Source organism: Podarcis cretensis (assembly GCF_951804945.1).
Source record: "Podarcis cretensis genome assembly, chromosome: 6".
NCBI classification, from domain to species: Eukaryota; Metazoa; Chordata; class Lepidosauria; order Squamata; family Lacertidae; genus Podarcis; species Podarcis cretensis.
In genome coordinates, this window is record NC_137175.1 from 90,656,496 (window position 1) to 90,671,237 (window position 14,742).

The 14,742-nt window shown below is 46.5% G+C and overlaps 2 protein-coding genes across 5 annotated transcripts in view; one reads left to right on the forward strand and one right to left on the reverse strand.

Moving 5' to 3' along the window:
• Positions 1-14,742, reverse strand: part of SWT1 (SWT1 RNA endoribonuclease homolog) — a 264,858-nt gene that overhangs the window by 78,169 nt on the left and 171,947 nt on the right. The gene's annotated exons all lie outside the window — the stretch shown is intronic.
• NIBAN1 (niban apoptosis regulator 1) overlaps positions 10,985-14,742 on the forward strand; it is a 104,785-nt gene continuing 101,027 nt past the window's right edge. The window contains exon 1 of the mRNA XM_079981219.1: positions 10,985-11,187. Coding sequence (XP_079837345.1) covers positions 11,133-11,187 — 55 coding nt within the window. The 5' untranslated portion in view covers positions 10,985-11,132. The remainder of the gene's footprint in view (positions 11,188-14,742) is intronic.

Sequence of the window (14,742 nt, forward strand, 5' to 3'; positions counted from 1 at the left end):
ACTGCTAGGTTGGCAGGAGCAGGGACCGAGCAACGGGAGCTCACCCTGTTGTGGGGATTCGAACCGCCAACCTTCTGATTGGCAAGTCCTAGGCTCTGTGGTTTAATCCACAGCGCCACCTGCATCCCAAAGCGGTTTACAGAATATTAAAACAATAGCAGGGCGATGTTCCTCCAGCCTCAAGAGCATAGCTGTCAACTTTTCCCTTTTTTAAGGGAAATTCCCTTATTCCGAATAGGATTCCTCGCAAGAAAAGGGAAAAGTTGACAGCTGTGATCAAGAGGAACGCCTGTTGTAGGGCTGGGTGAGTCTGGGCCTCGCCCCCCTAGGCCAGTGGAAAGGGCTTTGCAGGGCGCGGCATGCCATGCCCCTGGAACACCTGCAAAACAAAGTCCTGATGTAGCCAAGCCCCAAGTCTAACACTGTCTCTTCTGCAACTACTTAAAAATGTCCTGCAAAATTGCTACCTCCAAATATACAGTGGTACCTCGGGATGCGAACGGGATCCATTCCGGAGCCCTGTTTGCATCCCGAAGCAAACGTAACCCGTGTCCGCGCATCTGCGCGTGTCACGTTTCGGCGGTTCTGCGCATGCGTGTGACGTCATTTTGACGGTCTGCGCATGTGCACACAGCGAAACCCAGAAGTAACGCGCTCCGTTACTTCCGGATCGCCGCGGAGCGCAAACCGAATTTGCCTAAAACGAAGCGTATTCATCCCGAGGTATGACTGTTGTCACCTTGAGTGCATTGCTATGTTATGTAAGATTATCCAAACAGTTTTGTATATAATTTTTATTAAATTTTCTGTTTTACAATTTAAAATACTCATTTTTACATCCTTAAGATATCAATGACTTCCCTTCTTCTCTTTCCATGGTTCATTTTACATGTCAGAAATCCCTGCCTATTTTACAAAAACTATACCATTCAGTATTCCATTATTACATCCATCAAAATTTGTTCACACTGTTGAATTTATCTTAATGCTGCCAGCGTTTTCAGCTGTACACAGTTATTTCCCATATAGTCAATAAAGGTTTTCCAATCTTCTCTAAACCTATGTTCTTCTTGTTCTTTTTTTCTATATGTTAAGTCTGTGAATTGTGCATATGCTGTCAACTTAAGCTGCCATTCTTCTTTGGTTGGGACCTCGCTCGTTTTCCATTTTGGGGTGATTATCCAAATGGTTTTGGACCAGCAAGTTGTTAAAAGCTTGCATGCTTTTGGAGCTTCCAGTTGTTGATTCTCATCTTTCCGTGTTCAGCCATAGCTGGACTATTCCTTTGCATTTTCTAAGCTCTCCCCCTCCCCCTTTTCTGGAAGTGGGCAAGTAGCCCCTAACTGTGGGCATTAACCACTGTTAATGAATGTGCACCAAGTTTGTGCTACAGTTTTTGAAATGAAGGAGCGTCTCCACCCCATCGCTCTGCCTGGACACTGAGGTCCAGCTCCAAGGGCCTTCTGGCAGTTCCCTTCCTGCAAGAAGTGAGGTTACAGGGAACCAGGCACAGGGACTTCTCGGTAGTGGCACCTGCCCTGTGAAGCTCCCTCCCATCCAGTGTCAAGGAAATAAACAATTATCTGGCTTTCAGAAGATATCTGAAGGCAGCCCTGTTTAGGGAAGTTTTTAATGACTGATGTTTTAATGTACAGTGGTACCTCGGGTTAAGTACTTAATTTGTTCCGGAGGTCCGTTCTTAACCTGAAACTGTTCTTAACCTGAAGCACCACTTTAGCTAATGGGGCCTCCCACTGCCGCCATGCCGCCGGAGCATGATTTCTGTTCTCATCCTGAAGCAAAGTTCTTAACCCGAGGTATTATTTCTGGGTTTGCGGAGTCTGTAACCTGAAGCGTATGTAACCCGAGGTACCACTGTATTTTTAATCTCTTGTTGGAAGCTGCCCAAAGTGGCTGGGGAAACCCAGCCAGATGGGTGAGGTATAAATAATAATTAACAACAACAACAACAATAATAATACTGTAATTGATGTTAGATCTTCACCTGTTTCACAAAGGGGGTAGCTACCGCCCCCCCCCCTTGGGGCGGAGAACGTGGAACATGATTTTAGAACCTTCTCCTGCTCAGTTCTGGACTGGTTTGCAGTACTTTTCTTTATACAAAATCAACTTTTTTCTGTAGGACCATTGTTGTGCCCTGTGCAGCTGGTGAGTTTGAGGGATTAGTGGATGCTGGGAAGTGATCGCCCGTCAGCGATAGTTAGACAGTAAGCCCTATTATGTTCTATGCAGCTGAATGGTAATGGCCAAGGGGGAAATGCTAAGCAAAGTGGCAGTGCTGAATTATGTTCTCTGTACAGTTAAGAACTGGCGGACAGGTGCAAAAAGATACTTTCAATATTCTTCAATGGAGGAGAGAAGCAAGCAGGAGTGAATTCCTGGTTAGCAGAAATGGGTTCTCAAAACCCTGGCAGCTAGTGACATCAGCTGATTTTGTAATCCGGGCACACAAGCCTCAGTGAACGACTTTCTCCCCCTTGGTAAAGGTAAAGGTAAAGGTACCCCTGCCCGTACGGGCCAGTCTTGACAGACTCTGGGGTTGTGCGCCCATCTCACTTAAGAGGCCTTGGTAGAATAATAATAATATTTTTATTATTTATACCTCGCCCTTCCTGGTTTAAAAACCAGGCTCAGGGCAGCTAACAGCAAATATAAAACACTGATTAAAATGTGACTTAAAAACAGCATAAAATACAACATAAAATGCAGCCTCAATATCAATAAAATTCAAAAATTCAGGGGTCATGGGGGGTGGGGACTCCAGTCGGTAGACATCAAATGATCACCAGGGCTAACTGGCCAAGTTGGTCCTACTAGGGCCAGCAAGGAGACCAGGGAATAATTTAAATGTGGGGTCCCAAAAGGGGTTTCTTCATAGAAGGAGGAAGGGAATAGAGGATCAGGCTAATTCAAATTGAAAGCCAGGCGGAATAGCTCTGTCTTACAGGCCCTACAGAAGGAGATCAAGGCCTGCAGGGCCCTAGTCTCGTGGGACAGAGCGTTCCTCCAGGGCGGAGCCATCACTGAAAAAGCCCTGGCCCTGGTGGAGGATAGTTTGGCTTCCTTAGGGCCCAGGACCTCTAAACTATGGTTATTCATGGACCTTAGACACGTTGATGACATCACCTCCAATACAGGACATGGGAAGCTGAGCCCAACCTCCCAAACAGAACAAACTGACAATAACTTATAATAAGACTAAACCTTAACACTATATACAGAACACCACACCAGAAGGAAGAGAGATAGAAAGAAAAAGGAAACCCCAGCTCCTTCTGGCCTTCTTATTATAGTCAGCATGACCTCGAAGCAGAGATAACAGAGCCAGTTTAAGCCATCTGTACTCAGCTTCTCTGGAGGAATAACCCAAACATCATCATGAACCTCCTGCTTATTTCTTTCACACAGGGAAGCTTCCAGAACCCTCTTGAAGTAGAATAGGAAAGATCTCTACCCATCTAATCAAATACTTACTGCACTAAGAAATGCACCCTTCCCTCTCCTGAAAAAAGGTGGGCAACCGTAGTTGATTCATTCCCAAACGCAGATTGGAACGGGTCTAGAAGATAATCGGATTCCTCCAATAATATATGTAACTGCACTGCTACAACCCTCTCAAATACCTTGCAACTTGGATGTTAAATAACACTGGGTCCAGGGTGGACTTTTCAGGAGTGGCCACACTACCACTTCCTGGCTGGGTGCAAGCACCACCCCTTCGCACAAAGATGCATTCACTATTCCCACCATGCCCCTTCCGACAGCTAACTTTAATCACAAGGGTTGAGTGGTTACATTCTTACAAGCACCTTGTCTGCTTTCCGGGTAATGTTGCAGGCATGACTAAACCGCTTCTGGCACAATGGGACACCGTGACGGAAACCAGAGTGCATGGAAACGCTGTTTACCTTCCCGCCACAGCAGTACCTATTTATCTACTTGCACTGATGTGCTTTTGAACTGCTAGGTTGGCAGGAGCTGAGAGACGGCAACAGGAGCTCTCTCCGTCACAGGGATTCGAACTGCCGACCTTCTGATTGGCAAGCCCAAGAGGCTCAGTCGTTTAGACCACAGCGCCACCCAAGTCTCACCCAAGGACACATCTGAACAATGACCAATGACCTCTTGAGAGAACCCCATGGAGCTGGAGATCAGGAAGTCCTGAACAACAATCTTCGTGTGGACATTTGCTCCCCAGGACAGCAGTTATGAATTTCTCCAACATCATGCCAGAGACTGCCTTTGCCAGCTCAGTCATTGAGGCTGCTATACAGCGGGGTCAATGGCACACAAGCAGCAGCACCCCCAATCCTTTTACCTTTGCCCACACACCAAGTGCTGACCAGGAGATGGTTCTAGTTGACTAGAAGAGGAGATATAAGAGGGCATAGCTTGCATGACAGGTACAGGAGCCCTATCCTGTTAGCATATGTGTACCTATGAAAGGGACGCGGGTGGCGCTGTGGGTTAAACCACAGAGCCTAGGACTTGCCGAGCAGAAGGTCGGCGGTTCAAATCCCCGTGACGGGGTGAGCTCCTGTTGCTCGGTCCCTGCTCCTGCCAACTTAGCAGTTCGAAAGCATGTCAAAGTGTAAGTAGATAAATACGGTAGGTACTGCTCCAGCGGGAAGGTAAACGGCGTTTCCGTGCGCTGCTCTGGTTCGCCAGAAGTGGCTTAGTCATGCTGGCCACATGACCCGGAAGCTGCACGCCAGCTCCCTCAGCGAGATGAGCGCCGCAACCCCAGAGTCGGCCACGACTGGCCCTAATGGTCAGGGGTCCCTTTACCTTTACCTATGAAAATAAACCCTCTGTTGAGCTGAAATATCACTCTTCAAATCCTCTCAAGACATCTCTTGTGTTATTATCCACTGCCACCTTGTGGAGATTTTCCATGAGGACTGTGTGGCAGGAGAGACTGCAAGATCTCCCAGATAGGACAAGAGGGGCTGCAGCAAGTTGCAATCCTATGCCCGTCTACTCATAAATAAATCCTGATGAATTAAATTGAACTTTCTTCGTGATAAATTTATGTAGGATTACAGATCCCCATCCAGGATAAAAGGGACCAATCTTTCCATCTCCATTGGGTAGATGTAACTGAAAATGCCGTTTATAAATATTGGAAATAAACAAATGATAACAAAATTGAGAAATTAGTGAATACACATTTGTGAATCAACCGAGGAATTTGTTATCGTTAGGTAATATGTAACATGAAAACATTACATTCTGCATGGCTGTAACAAGCTATAATTGCAAGTTGTTATATTTAATAAATTCTGAAATAAGAATTAAGCCATGTGTTAGCATTTCAAATTCACTGTGGTTTTAAAGCAATACATTACATCGGGCTTGTTTTGTGTATGTGTGTTTTCAGGAGTCCCATCACTTTAAGATTAATAAACCTACTTGTGTAAGCTCAGTTCTTTATCAGAACTAGTTTTGGCTGTTTGTTGTCTTCAGGCTTGGAGGAAGTGTATGATTGAGATAATCATTGCCCACAGTATTTACATAGCTTCACATTGGTAACAGTTGCTATCTAGGAAAAAAAAACACATAATGCCTGCTTAATGCAGCATTTCTGAAACTGTGCTGAGTTTTGCCTCCCCTATGATCCTAAACTTTGCACTGTCTTAACATCCCATCCCATCTCCTTGGTACCAGCCATTTGCAGAGCCATTGTTTCTGCCTTTTTTAGTGGTGCTGCAAAGCCGTAGAAAAGGCCATACAGTCATACCTCGGATTACAGACGCTTCAGGTTACGTTTTTTTGGGTTGCGGACCGCCAAAACCTGGAAGTACCGGAAAGGGTTACTTCCTGCTTTCGGCGGTCGTGCATGCACAGAAGTGCTAAATTGTGCTTTGCGCATGCACAGACACACCAAATCGCAACCCGCGCGTGCGCAGAAGCGCTGCTGTGGGTTGCAAATGTGCATCATGTTCGCAACCCGAGCATCCACTGTATTTAAGAAATCAGGACCAAATTGTATTTGCAAACCTAAGGACTCCCCACGGCATGTGTATGTTATCATAAGCTCGTTTTCTCACAATCACCCATAGTTTGGATTAGAATTGGAAAACATTGCGAGCCCATGCTTATTGTGTTATATGAGGCATAGGCAAACTCGGCCCTTCTGATGTCTTGGGACTACAACTCCCATCATCCCTGACCACTGGTCCTGTTAGCTAGGGATGATGGGAGTTGTAGTCCCAAAAAAACCATCTGGAGGGCCGAGTTTGCCTAAGTGTGTTATATATTTTATTGAAAAATAAAAATGTAACAGAAGAGGTCTTGCTACTGGCACCTCCCAGCAGAGCTATTTACACACACTTGTGCACGTGCAATTGTCTGCTTTATGACAAAAGTCTGTGGATTGAGGTACTAACATTGACAAGCGGTGGTTCTGCAGAAGAGCAGCACCCCAAGGCTTGGGCGTGAAAAGCTACCTACTTCCTGGGCAGAGCTCAATAGAAAGACAACAGCAACACTAATATCGGATAGCGCAGTTGGTTAGAGCGTGGTGCTGATAATGCCAAGGTTGCAGGTTCCATTCCCGTATAGGACAGCTGCATATTCTTCCATTGCTGGGGGGTTGGATTTTAATGATCCTCAGGGTCTCTTCCAACTTTGCAATTCTGTGATTCTATGCACACTCAAAACTGAGCTCCATTTACTCTCTAGAATTTCCAGGCAGAATGGGGCTCCTGCTCCTTTAACATGACATGTTTAGGCAAAGAAAACTTATTTTTTTATTTATTGAATAAAATAAATAAAAGGAACTCAGGGAAGCATACCATTTTACCCCAACAATAACTCTGGGATGTAGGTTAGGCTGAGTGATAGAATGAAAGTTGTAAGCTGCCTTTTCGAGGTATTTGTCCATGTAGCTCAGACTTGTTTATTCTGCCTGCTGGTAGCTCTCCAAAATCTCAGGGCAGAGATCTTTTGTGGGAATGTTCAAGGAGGCAGGAGAGGATATATTGTTTATTAATATCCTTCCAAACTTGCGCTAGCAAGTTCCTTTACTTAGCAAAGTTTCACATTCCCCTTTTAAACTCTGGTTGCAGGCTTGTGTAAGCCTCTCACAATCAGGTTCCTGGTAAGTTCCCTTATATCCCTCTTAAAAGAATAAACATGCCACAATCTTGTGTAAAGTAGATAAAAGTAGTTTACTCACATTCAGTTCACAGATGGATCCCTGAAGGCAGACTTAGTTACAAAGTATATACATGTGGAGCTATCCCATATGGGGATAATCTTAGTCTCCTCTGTTGGCTGTAAGCCAATAGAGCATCTTTAGCGAAAAGCTGCTCCAACAACGGAGGAAGTCAAAAAGAGAGAGTGCTGCATGCCTTGTCCCTTTTGTTACCTGGACAGGTAAGGTCACACCCACCTCTAGTCACATGTAAAGGAAATATGTCACAGCCAGGAGGAAACAGGAAGTTTTTGACTGGCTGGACCAAACATTCCCCCGCATGTCCACTCTAGGAAAACAAGGAATGTTGTACTTGACTGCTACTTACGTATCACATCCCACATCTTTCACATCACCTGCTACCTGATCCTTTTAAACAGAGACACATGCAAAGCCTGCCCTCTGCCACTCAGCTGTGGGTCCTCCCTGTAGCACCCCAGATGGAGTACCTTGCCTGAAGCTTTGCTTCATGGCGAAGTATGATTTAAACTCACATATCTACTACACCATTCTGCCACTATATCTCCACAACCATACCTTTGACATGACAACACTGTAAGGGCTTTTGAAAGCTGGTTAGTATGTCTGAGTTGCACTCAATGGCCATGATCCAAAGAGGAAGGGGGAGGAGGAGTGGGGGGGGGATAAAAACATGTGCTTCATGCATGCCAGACTGTGCTGTCTCCATTGCTATGAGAGAACCACTTAGAAACCATTTTTACAGCCTGCCCTGCAACATAAATCCTGGCAACATCCATGCTGGCCCACCAATATTTTATTCAAGTTGGCACCCCTGATCCGGATTTACCTGTTCTGGGGAAAATTGGGCAAGTTTATTTGTGGATCTGGGGGTGGGGGGGTATCCCCTTCAAATCTTTTATTGGGTGGGCCAGAGTTGGCTCCTATGATCTGGATTAAGGGGTGGGGATTGGGGGACGAGAGGGAGAGGTAAAGGCTGCCATTCTAAAGGCAAATGTGGATGCTGTGAAAAAATTACATGCAGGGGGATTACCAGAGGTATACCTCAGGGTTAGGGACGTGGGTGGCGCTGTGGGTTAAACCACAGAGCCTAGGACTTGCCGATCAGAAGGTTGGCGGTTCGAATCCCCGTGATGGGGTGAGCTCCCGTTGCTCGGTCCTTGCTCTTGCCAACCTAGCAGTTTGAAAGCACATCAAAGTGCAAGTAGATAAATAGGTACCGCTCCGGCGGGAAGGTAAATGGTGTTTCCGTGCGCTGCTCTGGTTCGCCAGAAGCAACTTAGTCATGCTGGCCACATGACTGTACGCCGGCTCCCTCGGCCAATAAAGTGAGATGAGCGCCGCAACCCCAGAGTCTGCCACAACTGGACCTAATGGTCAGGGATCCCTTTACCTTTACCTTACCTCAGGGTTAGCAAAATTGGTGCAGAGAAGCTGAATCAATTCTTTGCATCTCTGCAGTGGCAGTTATAGGGCAGATCCTAGTGCCGGAACTAAATTTGGGACACTGAGGCAGATAACAATGAGAAGAGATTAAGTTCTAGGCTCAGTGGTTTAGACCACAGGTATCCATGACTGAGCTGATGATGTTAAATTATTGAGAATAATCTTTTGGAGAATATTATCAATTAATGAGAATATTAGAGAATTTTCATTTAAAATAGGAGAATATTTATTTTAATGCATTGAATAATAATAATAATAATAATAATAATAATAATAATAATAATAAATTTTATTTATATCCCGCCCTCCCCAGCTGAAGCTGGGCTCAGAGCGGCTAACATCAAATGTATAACACATTAACATAAAATCAGACAATCAATTAAAATACATCCTCAAATCAGATCAGGATCAGAATAAAATCCAATCAGATGGCAATGAAAATGATACAATTAGTTAATATACATTTTTATTCATGGGTAAACTTGCTCAGATGGCAACCAAAAACCGTACAGATACTTCTATTCAATGGGGCAATGTAGTGAATTTCCATTCTTAGGTTTTTTTTTGCACCAGACTGAAACTGAGAATTCAGCAAGAATGACTCACGTTAATCACTAAGCCTGCCACTAACCGTATATCTACCATCAACTTTGAATTCTAATTATGTTGTGTATGTATGAAATGAAGCTTTTAAAGTAAAAGGAATATTTTTAAAAAAACTCAGGCCAGCTATATGAGCACGTTCTTTAATAAGCATATCTACCTGGTACAGTATTTTCAGTGCAACAGGAAGAAAATCAATATAAAGTTTAAAATAAATGCCATTATTTCCAGGAAATAAAACACAAGTAATCAGTAACGACAAGTTACAGAACATCAGAAATGGCCATGTTGAATTACACAATGCCCAGTAATGTAACTCAGGGCCGGATTTAGGTTTGATGAGGCCCTAAGCTACTGACGCAGGTGGCGCTGTGGGTTAAAGCCTCAGCGCCTAGGACTTGCCGATCGAAAGGTCGGCGGTTCGAATCCCTGCGGCGGGGTGCGCTCCCGCTGCTCGGTCCCAGCGCCTGCCAACCTAGCAGTTCGAAAGCACCTCTGGGTGCAGGTAGATAAATAGGGACCGCTTACCAGCGGGAAGGTAAACGGCATTTCCGTGTGCGGCTCTGGCTCGCCAGAGCAGCGATGTCACGCTGGCCACGTGACCCGGAAGTGTCTCCGGACAGCGCTGGCCCCTGGCCTCTTAAGTGAGATGGGCGCACAACCCCAGAGTCTGTCAAGACTGGCCCGTACGGGCAGGGGTACCTTTACCTTTACCTTTAAGCTACTGAAGGTCATGGGGCCCTTTATATGTCCAGCTGTCCTTTGTCAACAACAAATTGTCACTGGTTTTTGTGTTGAATATATGCTATATGGCAGGGATGTCCAACAGGTAGATCATGATCTACTGGTAGATTGTGAGGGGTCTGTGGTAGATTGTGGGGATCCCCTCTCCCCATAAAGCTCAACAACTTTAGCTTCCTAAAATAAGCTCAATGACTTTGGTAGATCACTGCCAGTTTTTTTAATAGTGGCAGTAGATCTCAGTCTCTTGAAAGTTGGACAGGCCTGCTGTATAGTAATTCATGGACCTAATAGGTATCTAAACGGGATGCGGGTGGCACTGTGGGTTAAACCACAGAGCCTAGGACTTGCCGATCAGAAGGTCGGAGGTTCGAATCCCCGCGACAGGGTGAGCTCCCGTTGCTCATCGAAAGCACGTCAAAGTGCAAGTAGATAAATAGGTACCACTCTGGCGAGAAGGTAAACGTTGTTTCCGTGCGCTGCTCTGGTTCGCCAGAAGTGGTTTAGTCATGACCTGGAAGCTGTACTCCAGCTCCCTTTGCCAGTAAAGTGAGATGAGCGCCACAACCCCAGAATCGGCCACAACTGGACCTAATGGTCAGGGGTCCCTTTACCTTTTAGGTATCTAAAGCCATTTGCACACAACAAAATATGTATTTTATCAAAGTCATTGTTGAACTTCTATTTTGGAAACGTACATCCAGGATTTTTTCCCCTTTAATTTTTTTGGGGGCCTAAACTATAGATTGTTTAGCTTATACGTAAATCCGGCACTGCCCCCCTGGCTGGATTAAAACCGTGTTCGTGGAAGACCATCTTACTCCGCTACGACGGATCGCCAAAGATAGCAGAAGAGAAGCAGCAAGCGCTTCTCGCCCTATCCTGGCGACCCTCTTGCCCGGAGGCGCTGCGGGAAGGAGGCGCCTGCGAGGGCGGCGCCCTCGGGCGGGAGGAAGTTTAAGCGCCGGGGCGGTGGAGGTGGAGACCGAGAGGAGAAAAGCGCCCGGGCTGCAGCCGCTGCCCGACAGAGCGAACGCGGCGAGGAAGAAGAGCTCGCCAAGATCGCCAACTCCTTCCCGGGCTTGTTGTTGCGCTTGCCGCTCTCCTTCGCTGCCTCCGCCGCCCCTTCGAGCACCGGCCAGCCATGGGCGGATCGGGATCCAGTTTGCTCGACGAGAGCAAGTGCACCTACATCCGAGGTAAGCCAGGCTCGGGGAATGGGCAAAAAAAGGAACTTTGCAAGGGAAAAAAAGAAACCCAACTTTGGGGAAAGAAGTGTGCGTTTTTACGCGCGCGCTTGGGGCGCAAGGAGTCGTGTGAAAGCCTTGCGCCAGGCAGCGAGGAACTTTTGCAAACTCGCGTTTGGAAAGGGGATCCCCCTCGGCGCTGCCACGCGCTCGGCTGGGCTGCCAGCTTCCCTGGAGCTTGGAAGTAGTGCGAAAGCGGCATCCTGCCGAAAGGAGGAGCGTCGACTCTGGAGATCATCCCTGGACCTCTCTAAGGATGAAGGAGGGTTGTGTGGTTGTTGCGTGCGTGCTATTTCGGGGCCGATTCCCGGCTCTTTTAGCGGTTTGGCTCTAAATAGCAGCGGGCACGGATAGCAGCTGACACGCACGTGGGAAGGAGGCCATGCGGAGAGGGGATCGGGCTCCAGGCGGTTTGTTTTGCTCGCCGTCTGAACATAACGCGTGCAGCGCGATCCTATGCGTTTTCACGCTCGGGCGAAGCAGGGCTTGCTGCCCGTGAGTGTGTTAACTTGAAGTTGGGCGTGAATCCCATAGAACTTAGTTCCGCACCCTTAGTTCCGCGCAGTCTGGGTCCAGCTGCCGGGGTGGCAGATCGAGGCGCAAACCAGCTAGAAATATATACAGTACATAGGAGAAAGTGGTGAGTGGAGGAATTGTACAGAGAGGTGCTGCTTTGCTATTTACAGACTGCAAATGGAAAAAGAATGGTAGATTTGTGGCAGCTGTGCAACGGTGGAATTCTGATACTTGGTGGAATATATAGCACTTACCTGTTATAATCATTTCTAGGGAGGGAACAGGCAGCTTTGGACTGAGTAATTACAACTTAACCCTAGAGTGCATTTTCTCATTGCCAATCAAAACCCCCTAAAGGAGATTTTAGACGTTGCTTCAGTTACTGCGACCATTTGTCAGTTAGTTAATCCATTTGTAACATCTTGATAGCTAAAATACGCTGAACACAAGTGTTTATACAAATTGCAGATGGGAAGCAAAATTGGGATTCCCTCCTATACAAGACAGAAGGGGGAATGCTTGCTGTAGGACAGGCACCCCCAAACTTGGCCCTCCAGCTGTTTTGGGACTACAATTCCCATCATCCCTGACCTCTGGTCCTGTTAGCTAGGGATGATGGGAGTTGTAGTCCCAAAACATCTGGAGGACTGAGTTTGGGGATGCCTGCTGTAGGATAATGCCCACTGCTTTATTTTTCTTCTTAGATGTAGATTGCTTTAATTGGGTGACCACGCCACCAAAATATGCATCTCATTGATGTTGCCCCTAAGCAGCCGCTTTCAGGGTATTTCATCATGCACCAAAACATCAATAAAATCGTTTCATTTTCAAGAAAGCAAACCAGACACCTGAACAACATAACTTAGGTCAAAAATCCAATTAACAGTGAGCTACTGTATGGGGTAGCGGGACGCGGGTGGCGCTGTGGGTTAAACCACAGAGCCTACGACTTGCCAATCAGAAGGTTGGCGGTTCGAATCCCCGCGACGAGGTGAGCTCCCGTTGCTCGGTCCCTGCTCCTGCCAACCTAGCAGTTCGAAAGCATGTCAAGTGCAAGTAGATAAATAGGTACCGCTCCGGCGGGAGGGTAAATGGCGTTTCCGTGCGCTGCTCTGGTTCGCCAGAAGTGGCTTAGTCATGCTGGCCACATGACCCGGAAGCTGTATGCTGGCTCCCTCGGCCAGTAAAGTGAGATGAGCACCGCAACCCCAGAGTCGTCCGCAACTGGACCTAATGGTCGGGGGTTTCTTTACCTTTACCTTACTGTATGGGGTGTTAGGAGAGAGGAGGTACCTCTGTTGGGGACACATTGTGCTCCTACTTGGGGTAGTTTGTGTTGGTCCCCATCCTGCACTCACCCCCCACCTGTGGCTCCTAGGTGCTGTCAGTGTGCAACAGTGGCCACACCCTGGGAACAGTCTTGATTGGTTGGCTAAATCAGGTGAGGGTAGCTAACAGGTTTGAAACCCTTGGTGTGTTAGGGACTTCGTGAAGACAGGCTCTGGTAGATTGTGTGGACGAAACCAATTGTGGGTCCAATGGTCAAGAAGGCAGTTTCTGCATTTGCTGTAAAGGGAAGTTGGGTGCAGATGGGGCTCGTTGACCTCAAAAGGTAGCCCATCTAGAAGGAAAGCTCTGATCCGAAATCTCTGCAGTCTTGTGGGATATCTTTGGGAGGAGAAAATGCTAAGGCATAAACCCTACACAAATCCAGAGTTGCTAAGACGATACACTTCCTCCTGGCAACTCCAGCAGCCAAGCTGGTGTCAAACGTCTTGCTCTGCAAGGCTGAGAGGGAGGTTTTGTCTTCTGGGCAGCCCAGGATCTTACATTATTATAAATGTTATTAGTATTTCCCACACAACTACAACACGAAAAATATCGAAAAATAACAATACACAGAACACAAAAACCAGCATACAAAAAAACAAATCCATATCTTACAAGTGAATAATATAAACACTAAAAAGAAAAACAAACATTGACTTCCACCAATCCCACAGCACCTCCTTTACCTCTCGTTGTGTCTTTCTGTTTTCCTTATCTCTATCCTAGCATCTAGATATAAATCCCTCATTCTTATCCTTTCACTTCACAAGGTTATTCCAGACTCAGCCAGATTTCTGTCCTCAGACCTTGGCTTTTAAGGTATTCATTTAGGCACTCCTTTTTCACTTCACTTTCTGGTTTTCGTCTTATTATATCTGTCAATTTGGCTAATTCTAAATATTCTGAAAGCTTACAGAACCATTCCATAACCAATGGTTATAGCCCAGGACCTTCTTAAAGACCATCCTGGCTTGTGCCCCAGGGAGGTCACTTGGGTGCTGCTGCTGCTAATAATAATAATAATAATTTTAATACTCCGCCCATTTGGCTGGGTTTCCCCAGCCACTCTGGGTGGCTCCCAACAGAATTAAAAGCACAATAAAGCACCAAGCATTAAAAAATTCCCTGAACAGCGTGATTTCACCCCCAGAGGGGCGCACTCCGTTGTCTCTCAAGACAGTTGAGTGCCAACAACACCGTTGCAAAACCCCTTCTGAATAGATATGCCTTAACTACCTTTTAAAAAGATATCGTCAGTGATTAGGGTGGGAGTGCATTCCACGAAGCTGTTGTTGCCACCAAGTAAAAGAAACCTCAGCTGCATTTTTGCCGCCTGCCTGACTCTTAAGATCTCTGAGCAGGTGGGGATGCATAGAAGAGGATACATCCCTTTCAGTCCTTTCTGTAACATCACTGAGTACAGAACATAGTGCTTTACAACTCTGACAACTTTGCTCATGACATCACGTTGAGGTAGACCAGGCTGAAGCAAAGCAGGTATGGATTTGGCCAGTCTTTGGATGAGAGCCCACAATGGCTCCATTTAAGAACAAGCAGAATTACAGTGGTGCCTCGCAAGACGAAAAGAATCCGTTCCGCGAGTCTCATCGTCTAGCGGTTTTTTCGTCTTGTGAAGCAAGCCCATTGACGGCTTAGCGGATT